Source organism: Colias eurytheme, chromosome 4 (assembly GCF_061535395.1).
Source record: "Colias eurytheme isolate Ceu_HAF_F1 chromosome 4, ilColEury1 Martin Lab GWU primary, whole genome shotgun sequence".
NCBI classification, from domain to species: domain Eukaryota; kingdom Metazoa; phylum Arthropoda; class Insecta; order Lepidoptera; family Pieridae; genus Colias; species Colias eurytheme.
In genome coordinates, this window is record NC_142983.1 from 9,173,438 (window position 1) to 9,198,389 (window position 24,952).

The 24,952-nt window shown below is 34.0% G+C and overlaps 3 protein-coding genes and 1 long non-coding RNA gene across 4 annotated transcripts; 1 reads left to right on the forward strand and 3 right to left on the reverse strand.

Moving 5' to 3' along the window:
• The first annotated feature begins 6,984 nt into the window (after positions 1-6,984).
• On the forward strand, positions 6,985-9,530 carry LOC149909137 (putative cytochrome P450 6d5). The gene is made up of 2 exons (XM_090101373.1): positions 6,985-8,233; positions 8,932-9,530. The coding sequence occupies exons 1-2, from the start codon at positions 7,021-7,023 to the stop codon at positions 9,096-9,098; spliced, it is 1,380 nt and encodes a 459-aa protein (XP_089957499.1). The 5' UTR covers positions 6,985-7,020; the 3' UTR covers positions 9,099-9,530.
• Positions 9,531-16,004: 6,474 nt separating this feature from the next.
• On the reverse strand, positions 16,005-16,736 carry LOC149909138 (uncharacterized). Its single transcript, XM_090120239.1, has one exon. It carries the CDS (start codon positions 16,734-16,736, stop codon positions 16,005-16,007), a length of 732 nt encoding a protein of 243 aa, XP_089976365.1.
• Positions 16,737-19,621: 2,885 nt separating this feature from the next.
• On the reverse strand, positions 19,622-21,132 carry LOC149909139 (uncharacterized). Its single transcript, XR_016458640.1, has 2 exons — positions 20,361-21,132; positions 19,622-20,286 (listed from the first exon to the last, which is right to left on the reverse strand). It is a non-coding gene; the product is annotated as an uncharacterized LOC149909139 (long non-coding RNA).
• An 892-nt stretch (positions 21,133-22,024) lies between these two features.
• Positions 22,025-22,918, reverse strand: LOC149909140 (uncharacterized). The gene has a single exon (XM_090120240.1). It carries the CDS (start codon positions 22,916-22,918, stop codon positions 22,190-22,192), a length of 729 nt encoding a protein of 242 aa, XP_089976366.1. The 3' UTR covers positions 22,025-22,189.
• Positions 22,919-24,952: the final 2,034 nt, after the last annotated feature.

Below are 24,952 nucleotides of genomic sequence, written 5' to 3' on the forward strand. Positions count from 1 at the left end.
TAAACAACAAGTATCAAAGACTTTTAATATCGCATATGGAAGCTAATTTTTTCAGCTATCTGGTTATTTCAACAAAATTTAAGTAGTCCCAAGGGCTTCGTTATAATTTAGCTGGATGCATTTTACTATACTAGTGTAGGTCAAGCTCTGGTCAGTAATGTCACTTACGATATTGTTCGTGTGAATTTATATTTTCGACGGCAACAGTAAAATCTTGTTGCGCTAATATTCGTGTTATTTGTTTTGTATACTGAACATTTGTAAAAATCTATTATTTGGTTATTCGATTGTTTAACCCTAGAAAGATAATCATATTGAGTAGTACGGGAAAGATAGTCATGCGTCAAATTTACGCATGTTTCTTAGTTAGCTCTAAGTCGAGGTATATTGTTTTTTTTTCTATAAATTGTAAGTTATTATATATTTACAGTTATATTAGAATTAGGGATGAAACGATACATGATTTTGCCGATACGATACCGATACCGATATTTGTAGTAATGTATCGGCGATACCGATACCGATACCGATATCGATGGCTTGGTAGAAAAATAAATAGTGAATTATGCATAAAAAGTTACCAACATTTAACAGAGACAACTGTTAATCGTATTCTTTTAAATAAAAATGCCAAATCAAAAAACAACAAAACCATTTATTTTAGTATTATTATTTTACGAAGTCAGTTAAACTTTAAGTAATACACATACAATCAGTACCTAATAAAAGTTGCACGAAAACAAAGTGCGCACGCGCGGGCGGCCTCCCGCATCGTTTATTGGGCGCGGGTTTTTGAATTATTTGATATCAAAAAAATTGGTTGTTTGTAAAGTAGGTTTACGATCGAGATGTTTACGTGATAACATAATGCAGTGGCAGCGCTCGAGATGAAACGGGAGATCGGTCCGTCTCTCTCTCGTTATACCTGCGATCGCGCTCGTGAGGTTTTGGTGTGACACAAGTTTATGAACATGTCACCCGACTAAAACGATTTTAAAAACGTTATCACGTTAAAAATTAAAAAAATTCAAATATATTAATTTCTTTCCTTTACATAAACAAATTTGTGATTGGAACACTCCTAGTAAGCAAATAAAATGCTTGTGCAGGAGGTTCCGTTCCTTAACACTATTACAGAAACAGAAATAAAACAATATGAATGAATACAATGCAAAAACATAAAAGAAAAGAAAGAATTTAATAAAAAAATATCGGTATCGGTTGATTTATTATCGGCGATACCGATATATCGGTATCGGTATCGTTACATCCCTAATTAGAATAATTAATATTACAAATAATTTATTTTTGATTATTTTTATACATATAAAAAACGAAAACATTACACGTCTGCTTTAAATCTACAATTCTTGTAACTCGTATTATTTCTAATAAAAACTTATTTTTGACCACAATTATCAGACTTTTTTATATGTTATATATATTTTGTACATATAGTTATATAAAAAAAATTGTGAGAAACAAGTTTAGCACATATCAACGTATGCTCACGACATATAACTATGTTACATTTTTTGCAGGAGGAATTTGCCTTTCGTCATATTTCAGAAGTTCAAAAAGTATAGTAAATACGTTTTTTTTTCTAAAAGCCTCCTCAGTACTTTCTTACGATGTACCAGATACTTCATTTGGTAACAAATTGGAGATATTATCACGCAAATATCTTATCAAAGCTGGTGATTCTAAACACCCACGCATAAACAAAGAAGACAGTTCCAAGCTTCTATATTTCATGTTTTATTGACTCAGATATTTTTGTGCTTTGTTGTTAACATTGTGGCTATAAATTAAATATGCAATATGCAGGCAATTTTATTGATTCCATAAAATAAAGCCATTGGCCATCTCATTGTCTTGCTACTATTGAACATCAGGGAACACATTCGGTCTAATGCATCTACTCCGCCTTTTGCTTGAATGTAATATATCATTTTTGCTTTGTACCTCATCGGGAAAAGCTTCTTCTGTGTCACTTTACTCGTCATCTTCAATTTCGTGGTCCTCCTACTTCACTATCGGTTTCTTTACAGGGACCCTCATCGCTTTGCATAAGAGCGGCTAGTATACAATATTCTTCCAATTTTCTATCCCCAAATGTTTTCTATATTTGCTTCAATATGTATAAAAATAATTTTTTAACATAAGTCACAATATACAGTAATCTTAAAAGTCACGGTAAAGATAATCATGCGTAATTTTGACTCACGTAGTCGTTATATTTCAAAATCGGTTACACTAACTTTATTGACACCTATACCATAGGTTAGCTCTCAGTGACTTATGAAATGTCCTATAAGCACAGTTATGGATTCGCGATATTTAAAAAGATACAGCTATATTTCGAAAACGCAGGAGTCATTTTGACGCAGACTATCTTTCTAGGGTTAACAGTAACGTTCATTTTATTGTTATAACTATTACTGCTTATTCGAATAGTTTACTTAAGTATTATTTGATGATTATTATAGTATATTTTATGAAATACAGGACATTTTAGTAAATGAAACAACTTTGGATTGTTTCACAAAACACGATAGTTATTATTATTATAAAAAATAGACACTGCACTGAAGACACGACTATTACACATGATTATACAATCATGAAAATTATACTATGGTCCTATTACAGTTAAAAATTTAATCAGAATCCTCATCAGAACCTCACAGAATACGAATCCACCGTGACCAGTCAGTACTTGTGTGGTGTGGTGTGTGATGTCTTTTTCCCGACTACCTTGTATGCAGCAGCAGCGCTTGGGAAAAAGAGCTTCGTGACTCCGGCCGTTCCTCCTACATCGTATCTCCTATCCCATTCGCTGATCGTAGCCTGTCTCAAAATACGCTTGACGAATGAAACAGGACACAGATCGTAATCTGGTTTCCTCCTCAACCCCAGAGCGGCCTCCTTGGCTAACTCGTCTGCCCGTCATTCCCCACCCTGCGTGCGCCTTAATCCAAAACAGGGAGTCCTCCCGCCTCTGCAATGCAGCTTTTCGGAGGGCCGCCCGTGTTTGTACAGTCAGGGGATGAGGGGAACTCAGGGTAACCGCCTGGAGCGCCGATCCGGAGTCAATAAGGACACCAACCTTTGTCACTCCACTCTTGCAGGCTATGTCTACTGCTCTTTTGAGCGCTAGGAGCTCAGCCTGATAGACGGTACAATACGGTGGCAACGCAAGCTTAATGGCCTTTGTCTCGGCATCACCTTTCCTAACGGAAAGGGCGGCTCCGACTCGACCCTCAATCTTGCTGCCGTCCGTATAGACCCTGTGGACGTGGCTGTTAACCACGTCAGCATAGGTGTCCTCATTTATCAAGCCGAGCCCCAGCTCTACCTGCTCTGCCGGATGTGGGTCCTCAATCGCAAGAGCTATTCGTTCCAGGTGGAACGAATAGCTCTTGGAGGGAGGTCTCTGTCCCTCAACACCGCCGGGTGCGACACACCCCTCTTGATCTCATAAAGCCTTGAAGCTTCGAGTATCCTGAGGTCAAGAGGGAGAATCCCAGCCAACAGCATCGCAGAGTTCAGGGAGACAGTCCGATATGCTCTGCAGATCTTCTGGGCAAAACCCCGTTGAACGGTGTTAAGCCTCTTTTGGACCCCCATCTTTTCCGTAGTGGGTGCCCACGCTGCTGATGCATACAAGATAGTCGGTTCTATATAACTGCGATATATATAGTCTTAACTACTTGGGGGTTAAGCCCCCAACTTACTCTGCTGCTCTTGCTAATAGCTTATAACGGGCGATTGCCTTTTTGCAAACGCTCCCGACGTTTCGGTCAATGTCAGGCCGCCATCAATAGTAAGGCCCAGTATCTTAATACTTTCGAAATATTGGATGTCCACACTCCCCATTACAAGTCGTGGCATGTCAAATTTTAATTTTCGTGTCGAGAGCAGGGCACATGTCTTGTGTGGTGCGAATTTTTGTTTATTTCTGACACCCCATTCGTCAATTTTCCTCAATGTGCAGTTTGTCTTCGTGTCTACTTCTAAAGCAGTATCTCCATCAAACACTAGAATAATGTCGTCGGCAAAAGCCTGACAAAACACATCCATCTCCTTTAACATCCACAGCAGAGGATCCAGCAAGAGGTCCCACAGGAGCGGCCCACCTATGGAACCCTGCACGCACCCCTTGTTGGTCTCTCTACTCACTTCACACCCGCAGGTATGCGGGGGACAAGAGGTGTGAAAGTTAGTTAACTTTCACACCTCTTCCACTCAGGTATCTGCTGATCACCCGCCTTACGTTCCCCGGACACCCAACTTCGGCCAACCGCACCTTTATGACTGGCCACCAGGCGCTGTCGAAGGCTCCCTTTATGTCCAGAAATACCACAACAGAAATCTTCTTCTCCTCCCTCTTCCTATTTCTGATGTGGCCCACCAGTCTATAGAGGGCGTCCTCGGTGCTCCTCTGTGGCATGAAGCCATACTGATGGGGGCTTATTGCGGGCATCAGGTAGAACCTGAGTCGGACGACCAGCATCTAATGAAGATGAAGATGAAGGTTTCGATGTGGTCTATTCTGATGCCTGCCTCGTTTATCTATCAAACTTTCATCTCTTTTAATTTTTCTAAGGCCGTGTAAATCATTTGCTCAGTAGTTAATAGAAAGTGTTTTTAAAAAATACCTTTCATACTTGCACTCCATAATGAACGTATCTGGAAATCGATTTCTTAATAAAACCCCGAATAAGCCTGTACTAGCACTTACTTAAATAATGTAGAAAACTATTTACCTGAATAATATCGTAACAATGTTTACTGTCGAAGCATATTGATATTATTTTTCGTAAAGATCTAAAACCATATTATTCGTTTAAAATACATTTTAATGTTATTTTATGGAATATACGCGTAATTTTTCATATCTTCGTAAATAAAGATAGAAAAATTCTGAAAAAAATTTACATGGTGTATTTTAACTTCTAGATGCCGAAAAACGCATAACATGAAAAACCCCGTAATACGTCATTACCGGATTATTCGCGGGGGACGTCGGTAAGGAAAAATAAATTACGGTCAATCCGAGTTCGGGAAGCGGGAGGGGGGAGCTTTAAAGAGAAAAAAATGGTTTCTCTCGATTTCCGACAAAACTACAAGTCCTATAGAAAAAAGTTCAATGGCAAAGTTGTAGGTAATTAAAAGTTCTACAACTTTTGTATTCACAATTTTTTCACATAACCTAAAAATTTAGGAGAAAAATTCAAAAAACCAAGTTTTTGGTCTTTTATTTCTATCTACTTCAAAATTTATTTTTTTTCTACGAAATTGGGTGGAAACTTACTTTATTATGTCCCAAATACACTGTAATTTATTTGATTGAAAATATTTATTTTTTCGCCTTATTTTGAATTAATACCAAAAAAACAACCTAATTTTCAATCGAAAAGTCACCCGTCAAAATATCAGCTATTTTCAAAAACTTGGGGTGCCTTTTATTCATTGAAATCTCTACTTTCATATGGTGTAAAAAAAATAAACACCACCATAGTAAATGTTCTCAGGAAATGCATACAAACAGTCTGAAAATAAGCTTTTACTAAATCAGGCACACTTCTTGAACTCTATATCTTCTCTTGTATCGGCTTTTCAGTAATATTTCAAAAGAAAAATAATTATCTGTTCTAAGTTCAATATTTTACAGCATATTCAAAAGCAAAATGATGTCGATAAAAACATTTCAGGTAGTTCGAGAAGTGTGCCTGATTTAGTAAAAGCTTATTTTCAGACTGTTTGTATGCATTTCCTGAGAACATTTACTATGGTGGTGTTTATTTTTTTTACATCATATGAAAGTAGAGATTTCAATGAATAAAAGGCACCCCAAGTTTTTGAAAAAAGCTGATATTTTGACGGGTGACTTTTCGATTGAAAATTAGGTTGTTTTTTTGGTATTAATTCAAAATAAGGCGAAAAAATAAATATTTTCAATCAAATAAATTACAGTGTATTTGGGACATAATAAAGTAAGTTTCCACCAAATTTCGTAGAAAAAAAATAAATTTTGAAGTAGATAGAAATAAAAGACCAAAAACTTGGTTTTTTGAATTTTTCTCCTAAATTTTTAGGTTATGTGAAAAAATTGTGAATACAAAAGTTGTAGAACTTTTAATTACCTACAACTTTGCCATTGAACTTTTTTCTATAGGACTTGTAGTTTTGTCGGAAATCGAGAGAAACCATTTTTTTCTCTTTAAAGCTCCCCCCTCCCGCTTCCCGAACTCGGATTGACCGTAATTTATTTTTCCTTACATTTTTATCATATTCCCCTCCTTTTCTAATGGGTTTCATCCGACTGCGATTTTTTTTTGTTTCAAAAATTATCTACTCTAGTCTAATAGGTCTATCTTAGAGTATTAATTATACTACTGTAATGTTATCAATTAAATTAAATACAAATTGCAAATAAAAAAAATAAAGCTTTGATAAAATAAAAAAATGCGTGCGTGTACTATGTAGTGTACACACGTAAGAAGTGAAACTTCTTGATCACCTTATTTAAAAAAAAATAATTTACTATATGCAACTTTACAGAAATACGTCGAATCACGCGTGGTAGGGATAAGAAAAAGATGGCGCGTAACGGAAAAATGTTAAACTAATTTTTTTTCCAACCCCGATAAAAAAGTTTCACTTCAATAATATAATATTCTATATAATTTTGGGCGAAAATTTTAAGAAATAAGTTGCGCGCTGCATTTAAACAGGTTTCAAGAACCACACACTTATAGATAAACAAAGTTAAACAGTAAGTTCACTGCCATTACTATTTAACCGAACACGCGTAAATATCACATCAATTATTATCGAGTTAAATGCATTTCACTCTTATTGTAACCACGCAAGAGTCAAATTGGTGTATACCATATTTGTTTTAGTTTAAAATACCTGTACAAGAGGTGTACAGCCTCTTTGAACCGTTACTATGACCTACTGACGTTGAATCTTCACTCAGTTCCCATCGAAGATCAGACAAGCTCGAACGCAATGTTTTTCGAAAGTTTCCTCTTAAACTTATTCATACTTCTCGTATTAATATTTGCGTTGATATTCGATTATGTGACTAAATTCTTCAGCTATTGGTACATACGCCATGTGCCCTACAAAATGTCACTTCCCTTTTTCGGGAGCGATTACCACCGGGTTCTCGGGCTAAGGAGCACGACTGACGAAGTGAATCATCTATACAGCCTTTATCCCAAAGACAAGTTTGTGGGTTGTATCAAAAGCAGAATCCCAGATTTGATTGTAAAGGATCCAGATGCAGTAAGGAAAATTCTATCAACGGATTTCTCGAATTTCCATTGCCGAGGCCTCGGGCTGGACAAATCCAGGGATGTTTGTTTACGAAACAATTTGTTTTATGCTGAAGGTGAAAAGTGGACTCTACTTCGTAGCAGATTAGAATCAATGTTGAATAAGAGCGTAGATATCCAAGACGGCTTACATGACTGTTTGTCCGGAATCAATGGAGATACGAACGTTCAACAGTTATTGTCTGAGTTATTGGATATTGTTTTTAAAGATTTACTCATCGGTAATAATGTTGAAGGATCTATTATAACATGTTTGAGGAAGGAGTTTGAACAGCGTACATTGCAGGATAAACTGAAAAGTTATTTGAAAGATATATTCCCTTCTGTATACGTACTATTTAATTTAAGTACACCGTTTGCAAAACTCTACAACAAATACCGGAATGTAATAAAAGATACAAAAATATATAACGACGTCAAAAAAGCTGAAATGATTTTCCCATATGAAGTTAAGAACTCCAAAACAAAACTGAATAAAGATTCAGCCGAAGACGAAGCTTTCTCAATATTGTCTTTATTTATAAGCGAGGGATATGCGCCTTGCTTGAAAGTCTTGGTTTCTCTCTTATATGAATTGGCTAAACATCCGCAAATTCAAGAAAACGCTAGAAGGAATACTGCTGACTTAAATTTGGCTATTAAAGAGACATTAAGACTTCATCCGCCATACTCAATAATTAATCGCAAATGTATGAAGATGTATACGTTTACTAAAAACGATTTTCTAGTTGATAAAGGACTGACAGTAACAGTACCAATAGAAGCTATTCATAAAGATGAAAATAATTTCAAAGACGGTCTCTCTTTTACACCGGAGAGATTTGAAAATATTGGAGAATCTTCATCCTTTTTACCTTTCGGTTTAGGACCGAGAAAATGTATCGGTAAGTTGCTCATCTTTTGATAATTATTTCTACTGCCTATACATTATATAATTTTATGCAAAGTAGCCTCAGTTCTTTTTCTCTTACATTTATGTTTACTTACTTAATATATTCTATGTTAAAATGTTAAGAAACAAATAAATTATACCTTCAACCTTCTTCAAAGCTTTTCCTCAGGATTTTCTAAAGGATTGTATAGGAAATGTAAAGGAAAGAAAGGATACATTAATATTATTATTTTATTTGTTTCACACGAAGTTTGGTTAGAATTTGGTACCTTAGGGCTCAGCTCACTTACGTAGGTAATCGGTGTGCCGATTAAAAGACCCTAACGTGCATGAAGTGTATAATAAATAATAATTACACCAATTTTATCATGCTTTTGGGTTTTCTCTACAAGAATTTGTGCTTTCTTTAAAAGTATTTAACATATATATATATATATATATATATATATATATATATATATATATAATAATTATTATACGATTATTTGCTCATGTTGTAGGTAACGAATTAATACTACTCTTAAAAATATATACATGCATTACAAATTTAGTAACCATCATTTAAAACGGCTGTGAAACAAACGTATCTATCAAAGAAGAATAGAAAATTAAAAACCAAAATACCAATAACCAAACTTCCTTTTCTGTTTGTATAACTCCAGTCGAATTTTTATAAAATTTAACTTCCAGGCGAGGAATTGGCGATGGATATTATTCAAAAAGTGGCCAACATTATTCTGAAGAACTTTAATATTGAACCCTGCGAAGCTACTCCTGAGAAACTGCATGTGGTGGATTATAACTTCGCTCGTGTTATAGACAACGTTGTATGGTTGCGGTTGAAGCCGATATTATAGGGATTTGGTAATAAAAAGCTTTGAAATTGTTGATGCTGTTGTCGAATTCTTGCTCAATAAGCCCGGTGCATAGTAAAAAGAGAAAAGTAAGTTATATTCGAACAAGCTGTGATCTGCTGTGAGCGGTCGGTGTTTGGTTATACAAAAATTTAAAATATCAATATGACAAGTGAGATTAGGTACCGCGAGATTAGGTACCGCGCGCTTCGAAACACCAGGAGTCAGCCTACTTCTCTCTTTATACTAGGCCCAGTGCATTGGTTACATTTTGGAGGGTTACTTCTATATTTATGTATGTTTTGTGATGTTCACTTGTAGTTGGATTAAGGGAAGTTATAGTTAACTAATTTATTATACTGATTTACCATCGCTCCTTTAGACATAAGCTGTTTTATAATATTTTTAAATAATACAGCACTTTTTTAAATTGTTTATCTGCATTCTTTATCTCAAAAAATTTGCTTTTAACTAGCACATCATATCTAATATTCTATTAGAGGCAGTCAATAATTATGGAATATGGACCAATAACAGGTATTTATCAATTAGCAGCTGATTATGATGTGAAAATGGTTCCGGTATTGTAATTACAAATTAATTTAACTGTATTGAATGTACTGTGTAGGTACATACTGAATTATAGTTTTCAATAAAGTCATATTGTTTATGAAATTATTTGGCTTTTGATATTTATTAGGACATTATTATTTAGGTATTTTAATATTTTTACACCATCTTCCTCCTTTTTTTTGCGAAGAAGGTAGGTTACCTAGGTCACAGAATACATAATAGTAGCTAAACGCTACCTAGGTACTACATAAGAACGTAAATAAAAGATAGATTCATCTTTAGTTTTAAAATTTTAACCAATCCTTAAATTGGCTAATTGTTTGAAACGTAACAAACACACGTTTGTTACGTAACAACCAAACGTACACGTTTTAAAGATATGCCTTTAATAATGTATCAAATTACTTTCATACATTATTTAAAGGCGTATCTTCTGCCATTTACAATCGAAATCGTACTCTTATCCAAAGAAAATTATCAGAGTTTATTGACACCTGCATATTCAACCTCATTTTATGAGTGCTGTATGGATGCGCAGCCGCATAGATTAACACACTTGAATTTTATATATTCACCTCTTATAATATTATATTATCGTGAGTTCCGTTAAATTGGAAAGGCAGTTTATTTATAAAGATGTGTATTTGTAATGCTACAAACCATTGTCAACGAAAATTACATATTTCTTTATGATATGTGAAAAGAAAGGGGTCGTTTATGATAGTGTGACTTCTATTATTAATAATTGGAATCTTGCTCGAGAACGAGAACGTTCGATGAACATAATATTATTCATTGTTCGTAGTTGAGTAGTACTCGATGTATATAGGTATAGAAGCTAATAAAACAAGTTAAGTAGGTAAGTGAATCGTTTGTAGGGAAGAAAGGGATGGTAAACATTCAAAATAAGCTTCGGCATTAAGATATTTTAGATGGGTATTATCTTTTACTGAAAAAATATATAAAGTTCTCACATTGTATGTGAGTAGAGGCTAATCTTGGAAAGTTCTGAACCCATCATGAAAATTCTACATCCCTAACAGAAAGGTACACAATTCAGGGGTGACATAGGCTATTTTATTATCGAATCAACCTAAGCAAAGCCGGGGCTGTTCTGTAATATTTATACCTGTCATCTCAATGAAGATTCAAATGAGAGGTACGTAGAATTGATCATAAGTACTCACTAAGTGGTTTCTAAGTGTCAATGAACTTAGCATCAATTGTTTTCTTCCGTGACATTTTGTTTTCCATTCTTTAAACTAGCAAGAGAAAATGGCGACGAAAGATAAAGCACGGTTTATGTAGAGCGATAAAATTGTACCAAATTATTTTCTCTTTTTCATAATTAGACAAAAAATATAACAAAACTGTTATATCAGAGAAAAATGAAATAGTTCCGTCACATTGTCTTTTTTTAAATTCAATAATTTACACCTTAAAAATGTACAAAATAATAATTATTTTTATCTACTCTATACAAAATTATCAACACAATATCACTAATAAAAAATTCTAGAATACAAATTGACATTTTCTTCGTCACAAGTGTCGTGTATAATCAAATATTTTACGATCGAATCTATTTTATGAGCGCAATGTTGTGGTAAGTAGCTTTCGAAAGAGCGTCAAACTTTGGTGAAAATAAGCATCTTATATTGTAAAAGTTATATGCTAATAAGTGACTGCAAGCTATGACTCATATTCATTTAACCCGTGACACGTTCTACGCACAATATTTGTGTCGTAACGCAAATTGTACTGTAGTGTACTGCGCACAAACTCTGTGCCTAACGCGGCCCGAGACATTGAAGGCCATCTGTAGTGAATTACAAGTGAATGTTTCCAGTATAAAAAATATTTCTCTATGCCTTAAACATTTATAATTCGAATCGACACGACTCCGAGACAGGCAATAGAGACCAAAACCACAAAATTAAAAAAAAAAGTGAATCATTGATTGAGTTGCGTCATCGGCCATAGTTTGTGACATTTGTCTTGTTCAACGAATATTTGGATTGTGAATTATGCCGAGAGGAATAATTAGATGAGTGATAATTGAGACGTATATTACTGGAAATTTTACGTAGAATACGTTTATGATATTGGTTTTAGGGATATTTGAAGAATACTCAGTGAAAAAGTGTCTCAACTTTTCAGTGCGGAAGACGCAAAATGGCGCTTTTTTTCTTGTTTGTGAATAATGGAGATTTGTTATTATTCATAGTGAAATACGTTGTGTTAAATGTGTGAAAATATAAGTGAATGTATTTGGCAATCGTGTAGTGATATGAAAACGTGAATATGATCATTTGATGACTCAGCATTATCATGTAAGTGTTAGTATGTAAGCAATTAAAATTAAAACAAAAGAAAATCATTTTTTTATAATTTTATAGAAAAAATATATCGTCATGATTACATTTTTATGCTATAACTAGTTTCTTCCTCTTTCCAAAAATATATAATACATGGCATATAATTATAGAACAATAGGGTAAATAAAATTTTCAAACTCGGTAGTCATAAAAAAGCTAGATTTCGTGAACTCCCTTGACACTATCGGGATCGGTGCCGGCTGTGCGCCAGACGCGTGATAGGTTAAACGTCCATAGGTACTTTAAAATTAACAATAAGAACAGTTTCCTTAACGTCGCAACATTGATACAACATTTTTAACAGTTTTAGATACAATATATTATAGACAACTAGCGGTCCGCCCCGGCTTCGCCCGTGGTACATATGAAAAATAGATGTTGGCCGATTCTCATACTTACCCGATATGCACAGAAAATTTCATGAGAATCGGTCCACCCGTTTCGGAGGAGTATGCAGACTAACATTGTGACACGAGAATTTTATATATAAGAAGATATTACCTACATGTATTTCTTTATTTTACTTGTTCGTCTTAATTTTTCAATTTAAAAGATACGTAATAGTAGATACAATAATACATTGTTTCTTTACAAATTGATTATTCACGCACACTTTACACGAATTATGTGTAGATTTGGTAATCAAAAATGTATGAAATAAAGTATAAACTGTTGTTTCAAGAATTAACATTAAAACTCGCCAAAGCTAGTAGGTTCGAATCCACAATAATCTTAATACTATTATAAAGGCGAAAGTTTGTAAGGATGTATGGATGTATGGATGTATGGATGTTTGTTACTCTTTCACGTAAAAACTACTGAACCGATTACAATGAAATTTAGCACACATATAGAGGGTAACTTGGATTAACACATAGGATAGTTTTTATCCCGGAAATCCCACGGGAACGGGAACTATGCGGGTTTTCCTTTGCAAACGCGGGCGAAGCCGCGGGCGGAAATCTAGTTTTATATAAAATAAACTGCCTTTACTATTTGATAAGTAATTCTACAACAAGGAAGAATACTGTACCTAGTACCTACTATATTAAACTAAGTACATAATATAAAACCACATCATCTCGCAAAGAACCACAAAAAGTATACAGCTAGAAGGGAAATAGCTTTTCGCCACAATCTTAGATCCACGATAATTTAAAAATAATTGTACTGCAGACAAAAACTTATGGACTTTCCGAGGAAGGCTTTTGTATAATATAATTTGTCAAGTTTTCCAAAAACCAGGCGAAGTCACGGGTGAAAAGGAAAGTAAATAATATTTCAATTACATAATTAGAGTCAAGATTATATTTATGTGCAGTTTGTATGAAGGAGATAATATAGTTTTATCTTCTGTTTGAGTTACGCGAGAATTACAATTAGAACTTTTAACGGATTTTAAACGTGATTGTTTGATTATAATATATCGACTAGATTTCTACCCGCGGCTTCGCCCGCGTTTCCTAAGAAAAACCAGCATATTTCCCGTTTCTGTGGGATTTCCGGGATAAGAAGTATCTTATTTTGGGTCTTTAGCTACCAACATACCAAATTTAGTACGTACGTAGTTTTTACGTGAAATACCTAATAACAAACATCTATCCTCACACACTTTGGCATTTATAATATTAGAGACACAGTTGAACAATTAATCACTTTTGCTTTCAATCATTATTCAGGTTCAAGAAACCTGAATTAGACTGCTATTATCGACTACATTCAACTTTGTGAAATACCGTTATTTATCACACACAATTGTGGTCAATAAATTAATATTGACAAAACAATTTTACGGTACATTGACCACGAGAGTTACGGTCAAGGCTGAGCATGCCGCAAGCAATGCTGCAAAACTGAGCATTCATAATTAGATCTTTGCAAACTATTTGTAACTATAAGAATGCATTTCATTACGAATTTAATATCTCTTTTCAATAACTGATACTTTAGAAATAAATATTACTTTAAAACAAACTATAAAGTTAAGTATGTCTATCTACACATCATATGGCGGTTCAACAAAAGTGAAGGTTAGAAATTAGTTTTTATATTTTGCGCTAGTCGAAACTAAATTCCGTCTCTTGTATTGTACGAAAAAAAACTTCATATTTGTATCTATAATTAAGTCTAGCTAGTGTGTCCGGAATGAGACGAAACGTGTGGAATTATTTCAAAAGCTAGATGCTTCGCGGGCCAATATGGGAATTTTTTGTAGCTCGTTATCCAACCCTTGCTCGGAGGAGGCAGGGTTGGTGTATGGCATGGTGGGAGATTTTCTTTCAACGTATAGCGCTGGCTCCTAGGCGTTCTCATTGTTATTTAGATATATATTATGTTTATTAATTTGTGTTTAGTTTGTAAGTTGATTGTTACAATGGGGCTGCCATGAACATTCGTTCAAAAGCCTTGAATAAATGATTGAAAAAAAAAAAAAAAAAATTAAGTCTAGCTGTGCTCCGCGGTTTCACCAGCATTGCTCAGTTCCTGTTGGTCTTAGCGTGATGATATAATATTATATAGCCTATGCTTTCCTCGATAAATGGGCTATTTTACCCGAATGAATTTTTCAAATCGGACCATTAGTTCCTGAGATTAGTGCGTTCAAACAAACAAAGATACAAACTCGTAGTACCTTTATAATATTAGTAAGTATATAATTAGTGCTTATGACCCTAAATTAGACAAGATAATTTATTAATGGATAAATGGGTATGCAAGAAATGTATGTATTTAGTTTAAATCGCTACAATTGAGACGCATCATTGACTAGATGAAGTTCGCTTAAGTTACAAGCGAAAGCGATTTGCTTATTAGCACTATGAATATTTTTTAGATTTCACTTTTAGGAAATGTAATAGAAGAAGAGTAATTTCAAGAAGTAACTACCTATTTGCTACTGTTAAAAATTTAATTTCTTTCTTATCTACAAGAAAACGAATATAATTGATTGAGATACTATTATGTGCACTTATTAGATTTTGTGCAGCTCTATTTTTGATATAAAATAATTTAAGCTTAATAAAATAGCATTCTGAAATATTCATGATATAATAATATGACCTTATACCTTTTCTATTGCCCAGAAACTCAGGTGTCCCTTAACTTGATCACTATGATAAAATATTTTCCAAAAAAAAAAAGGTTCCTAAAATTTTATTCCTGCTGCATCTTCTCACTTGTTGATTCTATTAATCACAATACACATTGGTAGGAATGTTCCCAGTGACGTCACGTTTGCTGGAGCGAATCCGTCTGACTCCATTTAGTTTGCCTCATTTGTGTGTCACTAATGCATTGGCATTGCATTGGCTTTGCTCAATCTAACCCTATAGAGATTTCTCTTTGAACCTGTATGTACCCTATAATAATGTAGAAATTTTTATGTGTGCAAGTATGTCATCTTGTCCAGTTTATTTGCATAATTTGGCCTATTCAAACGTAGATATTCAGTTGTGTTACTTTGATTGGTGGCCTTCATTTATTAGAAATTTTTGTATTTTTGTTTTACTTGATGAAGAACGGTCGATTGTTTTGCACAGTTACAATCCAAACAAAACTGTTTTGTTAGTAGGAAATCAATATTTTAGAGGTGTTTTTGGGAAGACAGTAAAAATTATTTTAATATATTTTTAATTTTATATAAAACCAACAACAATAGTAAAACGATATAACAAATTATAATAATTGCCTATCTAAGTAGAAAATTAACAGTAAATTGTGATATTCAATGGTCCGCCATTTAATGTGAAATTGACGATGTTCGCCCGTAGTTAGGTATAAAGAAAATTCTAATTATTATTTCTTAACTACCGATTCACATCGTCACTGGCACTCAAAAAATAAATTTACCCTAGTCATACAGCTCAATAGTTTTTTGGACTATGAAGCAGATTACCTAAGTGACAATCAATTATATTAACTAACAAAGATAGTCGAACAATTACAGCCTTTTAGTTTATCAGTGCTTGCCATGGTGGAAGCCCCAATGTTTGTGGCCATCATGACCGCCCTTCTTACCATGGTCGTCATGATGGTGATGATGCTCATGATGACCGTGATGACCCTTATGACCGTGGTGGTCTTCATCGTGATGATGCTTATCGTGATGGCCGTGCTTGTCATGATGATGACCGTGATGACCACTGTGATGATGATGACCCTTCTTGTGACCGCCATCATGATGTTCATGGTGTCCGTGATGATGACCATGTTTGTGGTGCTTGCCTTCATCATGATTGCCATCATAGAAGTGGTGGTCCTTATGGAATGTGTCCTTGTGGTATTTCTTGTGGTAGCCGTCGGTCTTCTCTCCCTTATCGTGATGTTCATGGTGGCCATGTTTCTCGCCCTTGTGGTGGTGGCCGTGCTCGTGGTGATGACCGTGATCATCGTGCTCGTCCCAGTGTTTATGGTGATCACCGCCGTGTTCGTGATGGTGTCCGCCATGATGATGTTTACCATGATCACTGTGATCGCCTTTGTGGTGATGGTGATGTCCTTTATGTCCCTTGTGTCCTTTGTGGTCGTGTTCGTGGTGATGGTGTCCATGATGTGCCTTTCCACCTCCTTCTTCATGGTGGTGACCTTTACCGCTGGCAGCGGCTACAAGGTCCTTTCCATCATCAGCTAATTCGATGGAGTATACTGCTGCCACAAGGCAGAGCAAGCCAAAGGCTACAAGTAACTTCATGTTGTTGATTGATGTTTGTATGCTTGGACTGTGTAGATCTAGTCTTTTATAGTCGATTGATTTTGATGAAGAAAGCATTTGTTAACGCTATTCACAATACTCAGTTTTACTTTGATGTGTTTTTTCATCAATGCCGCTATGTCCGGTGAATTAAAGTAATTAAATTGCAGATGATTTTCTATTTGCAAAATTTTATTTATTTTTTTATATGTAGGCAAGAAGTCGCCGTTATAGATATTGCATTTTGATAAGAAGTCCTCCAATACAACTAGACTTTTGTCGGCGGTTTCACTCACATGCACATATACAGGGTGTCCCACTATTGGTATACTAAGCGCGAAGGAACTTGTAGTTTTGCATACACTGATCACGTAAAAAATACTTTTAAAAAAAATTACGTCCAAAATTTTTTGCTAAATTTTTCCTGAAAATCCATGTTTTCCTCTCTAGCTTCGCGCAGCCGGCATATACCGCTTCTCTAATATGAGCATTTTATCTATGAAAACATAATCTTAAACGATAGCTCACGTGCTGGTGGCAAAGTTGGGCGGGTTGCTTGTTATGGGTGTACACATAGAGTTTTAAGAATTCATCTATTTAAAAAAAATGCGTCTGGAATTTTTTAATTATTTTTAAACGTACTCGGCGTATGCAAAACTATAACCTCCTTTGAGCTTAGTATACCAACAGTGGGACACCCTGTATAAGCGTACTTTAATCTCAATCCATTGTTTTCGCGTCATGAAAGAACTCAAGTTTCATTTAGATTATTTTAAACTAATAAACATGCCCCAAATATTTTAGGGTTTAACAGTTAAATCGACATTAAACAGGTAAAGGCGTAGGTTTTTCCGCTTTATAAAATTGGTGTATTTTTAGCAGAAACATGTAAAATAACATTTTAATGACCATTCCAATAGGCCCACTTAATATCTGCACTATTAGATTCTTATGTTATTTACTATTATCAGCGGCAATTTATTATTTCAAACAACTCCTGGTAGTCTATTATAGTTTATCTTCATGTATCTGCGTAGTGGAACAACCCCTCTTAATGAGAATGCTAATAAAAATCTCCAATAACGAAGCGCAGAGCAAACAAAATCCATCAAGAATAACTCAACCGAAATTTATAACCAGAGTTCCGTTTTCCATTCACCACAGTCTAACAATTTAGTTATTAATGTAGATAGTTCAAGTTATACTAGTACATCACCGAAGTTGGGTCAAACAGTAGCAGTTTGGAACGGGATAGTTGAAGTAACTTTGTAATGTTGGTACAGGATGTTAGTATAGCGGGCTATGTAACGTGTTGTTTTTCTTGTGGAGTTTTTAGTACGTTTTGAACGTTGTGCAAGTGATGGCTCTAGTTATATGGTACCGATTGTTTGCATGTTTAATTTACGTGAATTTTATATCTACATTTAGATATTAAATAGGTTTCAGAAGCGGTAGATTGAGTCTCTCGTGCTGGCTGTAGAATGTTTGAAACGTTGGGATAAATAATGTAATTAATATATTGCGTTTCCGTTTTGTTGAGAAGTTTTAAATTTCTAAAAGACACCAGCGGGAATTCACTAACGAACACCACACTTATGAAGAAATAATGTTAGCTACAATAGGATTACTTATTGGCGAATAACCAATTATAATGGTGTCTTGAAATGAAATAATTTCAAAAGCAGTTTTGTTCAAATAATATTGGTACAGCAAAAACATTTGATACATATTATTATAAAAAACACTTGATATTATAATATTTTATTTATTGTCTATTAATAAATTATGATTATAACGGTGGTAGTTATAGGTATTAGGTAACCAAAATAAAGTGAATCTAGTCAAGATTCGAATTGATTGATAAAGACATTGTACCGTGTAGTGAGCCGATGATGACGATACAGTCTAGGTATTTTAGGACTCAGGAACAAATAATACAAAACAGGTAATTAAAAATGGTATGTTTTTTGTTTGTAAAGCTAGTGTGATGTCTGATTATATCCAATTAATAAACAAGGAAAATTCACACATATCACTTGCATGTTTGTGTTCATTACACAATCTACCTATTTGGCACTTGCTTAATATTGTATGTTAAATCTTAATCTTAAGACGATACACAAAAAAAAAATCCACTGCTTGGCGGGCGGAGTCTAATAGCTCGCTATCGCGAACGCGGGTGTGCGCGAAGTCATTCTTGCAAACTCGCCGCGCTGCCGCTGGCCGACTCGGGACAAACATGTATGGAGTCGTCATACAGTTATAATATTGTTATACATTTATTCAATTGTTGATTTATTGGTTTTATTTTCTTGCTTATAAACAAATAATCTTCTTTCCAACAACTACTTAGACATTATTAATAATTATTATTATTTCGTAATGTTTACTTTATTACAAAATAATACAGGTTATAAATAATCTTTAAAATAACAAAAAATATTGTTACTCTGAAAAAATGAAATGGTAATCAATAACGCGGACTACTGAATTGATTTAGATAGAATTTGATGCTGACGTAGATATTACATCATGCCCAGAAATGAAAGGTACTATTTCTGAAAGAAGTTATAAACCCTAATTCTTCTCAGTCAAAGTCAAGAGTAGAAGATATCACTAATACAGTAAAAATGATGCGAAACTTTGGATGTTAATTTGTATATTTTTTTGTTAGTTGTTACTTAATCACGTCAAGACTACATTACCAATTTTGATAAAATATAGCTAATTGCCTGGATTTACACATAGGATACTTTTTATCCGAACTGAACACTTCTGTGGGATAAAACAGGATTCACGATATAACCTAATTCCAAGCGGGCAAAGCCGCGGTCGGAATGATATTTTTTTAAATAGAAAAATTGTTTAAAAAAAAATACAAAATATATTGACGCATGTATTTATTTTTTGCACTCTATTATAATTGTAATTATTCATTACAAATAATCAAAATAAAATAGCCAGAACAAAGTTAGGCCCTGGTAGGGTAGGTAGGCAGGTACAGCAATGTGAGACGAACACTGGCTTATTTATACCAATAATAATGTTTTATAAATATTAAATTAAGTTTACAACAAAAATACATAATATTAGCTAATGTGAAAACGAATCAACCAATCATCCCACAACAATGAAATGTGCACACAAATATTCATCCAAATCGGTTCATGTGATTAGGAGGAGTGACTGCAGCGCCATCTTCCGGGCCCAATTGTGTTTCCAGATCACCCAGGAACTCAATTTAATATACTTACACAAAATTTTTCGAAATGAAAACTCACATTACTATGTAAATATGAATATAAACCTGTTTTAGTACTAAGCAATTTCCCGCACAGGTGTAGTAAGTATAAATGAAATAAATATCAACATCAAATTCTTTATACAACATACTTATCTACCACCTACTAAGAAATGTAATTCTTGAAATTTTTTCGTATTTTTTTTAAATATAATACTACTCCAATGAGCTCCTGTTCCATATCACGTCCGCCATACTTCCACTAAGTTCACCATGATTTTTTATTTCTTTGCACTTTGTTGCTTTTTGCTAAAAATGGAATCATGCGATAAAACCAGTAGAACGTTGATAACATACATTTTTGACTGAATAAAGGTACTTACGAAGGAGTGGGTTCACATTGTGAACAATCAGTGGGTTTATTTTCCTTCTGGATTCCGGATTTCTGAAAAGATTATCTATGCTATAAATGAAAAAAATCTTACACATTCGTTATGTACTTAAAACAGGGGTACATATCAAACATCGTCTATAATACAATTATCATCAAATTTAAAATAAAACCAACTTCTTCATTAATTTGTTCCAATTGTAAGCATTCTTTTTTCTCCAACCTTTATGTTTCTCCTTCTTATTTTCTTTATTGTCCCCATTTGTCTCATTTTGTCTTATCGTGTTGTCACCCTTTTTTACGATTGCGCGAGCGACACAAGTTCCCCGTGTGACGGCCGTAGCGGGAATGACTCGTGCAGCGATCGGGGTAGGAAGGTACAGGGCGGCTCTCGCTATATTGGCTGGTCGCGCGCTAATTTCAAGTATTTCTTGTTTATTTCAAAACCATCGCATATTTCAAAATTCTAAATCGGTAGACGTATAGGTTGTATATTTTATAGTTAATATCCAAAAAGTCGTAACTTTACGTTTGTTATTTTGAAGATGCCAGAGATTATAAAAAAATAACAATGAGAACTTTGTATTTTTTTTCTATCGAGAAAATATCATGGAATCATGTTTCTAAAACGGTAGACGTATTGTGTTACTATTGAACTTTCTTGTCAAGAATTTTCATCACGACAACTTTAATAATATAAAAATTACGAAGGTTTGAAAAGGGCCATAAATGTTAGAAAAATTAATTCATCACCTTAATACTATTATAAAGGCGAAAGTTTGTATGGATGTTTGTTACTCTTTCACGTAAAAACTACTGAACCGATTACAATGAAATTTAGCACACATATTATTAGAGGGTAACTTGGATTAACACATAGGATAGGTTTTATCCCGGAAATCCCACGGGAACGGGAACTATGCGGGTTTTCCTTTGAAAACGCGGGCGAAGCCGCGGGGGGAAATCTCGTAATTAATAATGATAAGCCCTGCCGATATTGTATATAAATTTTTACTTGTGAGTATATATTGCTTTATTTTAATCGGAAGATCTAATAAATAATTAATCTAAATTCTAAATCAATAATTGATTCAATGAGGTAAAATTAATATGCGACCAATAATTTCATAAAACACATTACCTTATTAAAATAATGACATTAACTTCAAGAATATGTTTACATAATTGTATTGATATGAATTGAAAATAAACATTTCAACGTTAAACATTTGTTATTAGATGTTTTTCGATGAAAAGTCGGAGGTTCGAAAAATCGAAAATGATTTTACGAAATATAAGATAATAATAATAATTGTATTATATAATTATAACTAGGTATCTCTTTATATTTTTTTGTATTAAGTTCGCAATAATGTTTAATATTATATTTTATACATACATTATCTATATTGCAATCAATACGATGATAAGAATATTATCAATAATTCAAATATTTTAACAATACTATAGCATTAGCATAATATTTTGTATATGTAGTAGGTATATTAAAGCTCATTTTTAGTAGTCAATAATGTTTAGTAAGTTTTATTTCAAACGTGTGTTTGTGAAAATGTTTCACGACAATTTTCAAAGGTAAAAATAAATGAAACGGCAATATTTAAAATATTAACATTTATAAAAGTAACAAAACCCGTAACAAATAACAGTTAATAATACGTTTTACAATGGCGAAAAATAAAATAAAGCGTTTCAATATCTGAAATTGGCATGATATTGAAACCTTTATATTGTACTCTGAATTTTTCACATTACAAACTTATTAAACATAATATTTTCCTATTAATAATATCACAGTTTGACTCAGTGCTTTCCATGATGGAAGCCCCATTCCTTATGATCCTTGTGGCCTCCCTTCTTGCCATGATCGTGGTGATCGTGATGATGTTCCTCATGACCGTGGTGGCCCTTGTGACCGTGATGGTCTTCATCATGATGATGCTTATCGTGATGACCGTGCTTGCCATGATGATGTTCATGGTGACCGCTGTCGTGATGACCGCCCTTCTTGTGATGTCCTCCGTGCTTGTCGTGATGTCCGTGGTGATGACCGTGCTTGTGGTGCTTGCCTTCGTCGTGGTGGTCATCGTAGAAGTGATGGTCCTTGTGGAAGGTGTCCTTGTGGTACTTCTTATGGTAGCCGTCGGTCTCCTCTCCCTTGTCGTGGTGCTTCTTGTGACCGTGCTTGCCTCCCTTGTGGTGATGGCCATGTTCATGGTGATGACCGTGATGGTCGTGTTCATCCCAGTGCTTCTTGTGATCACCGCCATGTTCGTGATGATGTCCAGCATGGTGATGTTTCCCGTGATCACCGTGTTCGCCCTTGTGGTGGTGGTGATGTCCTTTGTGTCCCTTGTGTCCCTTCTCGCCATGTTCATGGTGGTGATGACCGTGGTGTTCCTTGCCACCTCCTTCTTCGTGGTGATGACCTTTCCCACTCGCAGCTGCTACGAGATCTTTGCCATCATCACCTATCTCCCTTGCATACACTGCCACAAGGCAGAGCAAGCCAAGTGCTATGATCAGCTTCATGTTGTCTGTGTACTTAGATTCTGTAAGGCGAACCATTTATAGTCAATCAGTTTTAGATTAAGAAAGTGTTTGGAAATCTTCGCGCAACATTCAGGGACAAAACCGTTCAGCGGAGCGTTACGGCGCAAAACGTTTTTTTTAACTTCGTATAGAATATGGAATTATTTAGTATTATGTTAAATGTTATACTGGATTAGGTAACATTTACAAATAAAGTTTCACCGTAACTAGGACATCAATATAAGGAGTATTTGTTTAAAAAATGACTTTATTTAAAACAAAGTCATGTGAAGCTTAAAAATCTCAGTTTTGGGTGGTAAAAAAATCAATCAACATACACTAATTCACTCTGTTTTCCACATAGCAGCTATATAAACCTATTATAAATCGTTATTCTTATTTCTATAATATTATGATCCCATTAATTCAATAGCAATTTTCAATGTCAGTAAGAAAATATGATAACAATAATACAATAATAGTCTAGTTATCAATTTTTACTAGTACTTAGAGATGTGGTATTTGATTTAAAAATAATGTAGAAAACAAGGTTCAAGAAAAGCTAGGACAATTATCGTAAAAGTGGCAGAAACAGCTATCAGGTGTTAAAACGATTTTAAACAACATTAGCAAGTTTTCAGTTCTAACTTTCTGCGATTGCCTTTAATGTGTTTATCGATAGCACGTAGGTACTACAGTTATATTGTCACAACTCACAAAACAAGCTTCGTATTATTTGAAAATAATTATAGTTATGTTTGTGTGTTACTCAAGACAGTTTTTAATAAAGTAAAAAAAAAAGTATAAACAGAAAATTTCGATAGAATTAACTTTTCATCTAGATTCTAGGATAGCTTACCATAATTTTTCTTTTCTTACAGGAACTAAAGTTCCTGAGATAAACAATGAAGAATATCTTACAACATACACGGAGATTTATTATTTATTTGAATATTAGCTGTTGTTCTTCATATTGTGAAAAAGCATACTGATTTTATTTTGTTTTTTAAAATTTTAATACAATGAAAATTATTTATGCTTTTCCCAGACTTAAATACTCTAAACTTAACAAAACTTATTAAACCAAACAAAATTTAAAATTATTTGTAATCAACTTATTTGACGAATTAATATTCAAAAACACACACATAGTACTAACTTGATTATACTTTTAATCGTTATTTCTTGATCATACGTATAGTTATTTGTAAGATATCTATTGTAATAAGTAATCTAAGTTTACATGAAAAAATACTAGGACCTCCCAACACTACTCTCCATACGAAAAACTAGTCACTTTCAAGTATGTTCCAGAAAATACAACAATGCCCTTTGAAATCTCGTATGATAATATTTTTGCCGGCTTGAATTCGGGCGTTTCGCAAAAAGACCAATATGCATGTTGTTGAAATTTAATCAAAACAACAATAGGGATTGCCCCGGACTTGTCCCGGCCGGGATACCGGGCTATTCTAGAGCAGTGTAGTACCTTTAAATATTATTATGGTTTCCCATGTGTGCAGTAAATATAGATAGGATAGATGTTTTCCATCAACGTGTAAGGAAAGGCATTAATATGAATAGAAGGCACCTACAGAGAATTAGATATTTTAAGTAGGTACCTAGGTATTTATTTACTTTAAGTTTTCAATCAATAATTACTGCATTATTAAAAGTATATAACATTGATATAAACATAATATGGGAAGGAATAAAATATCCTTTCCAGTTTTTAAATCGCCTCATCTTAATCATTGTTTCTATGTACCTATTCTTCTTTTATCTTATACTAGAGGTCCGCCCCGACTTCGCCTGTGGTACATATTTCGCAATAAAAGGTAGCCTATGTCCTTTCTCGGGTATCAAAATATCTCCATACCAAATTTCATGCAAATTGGTTCAGTAGTTTAGGCGTGATTGAGTAACAAACAGACAGAGTTACTTTCGCATTTAGAATATTAGTATGGATAAAGTAAATAATTTTATTATTTTATCATAACAGAAAGATAATATTATATATAAGGTGTTTAATAT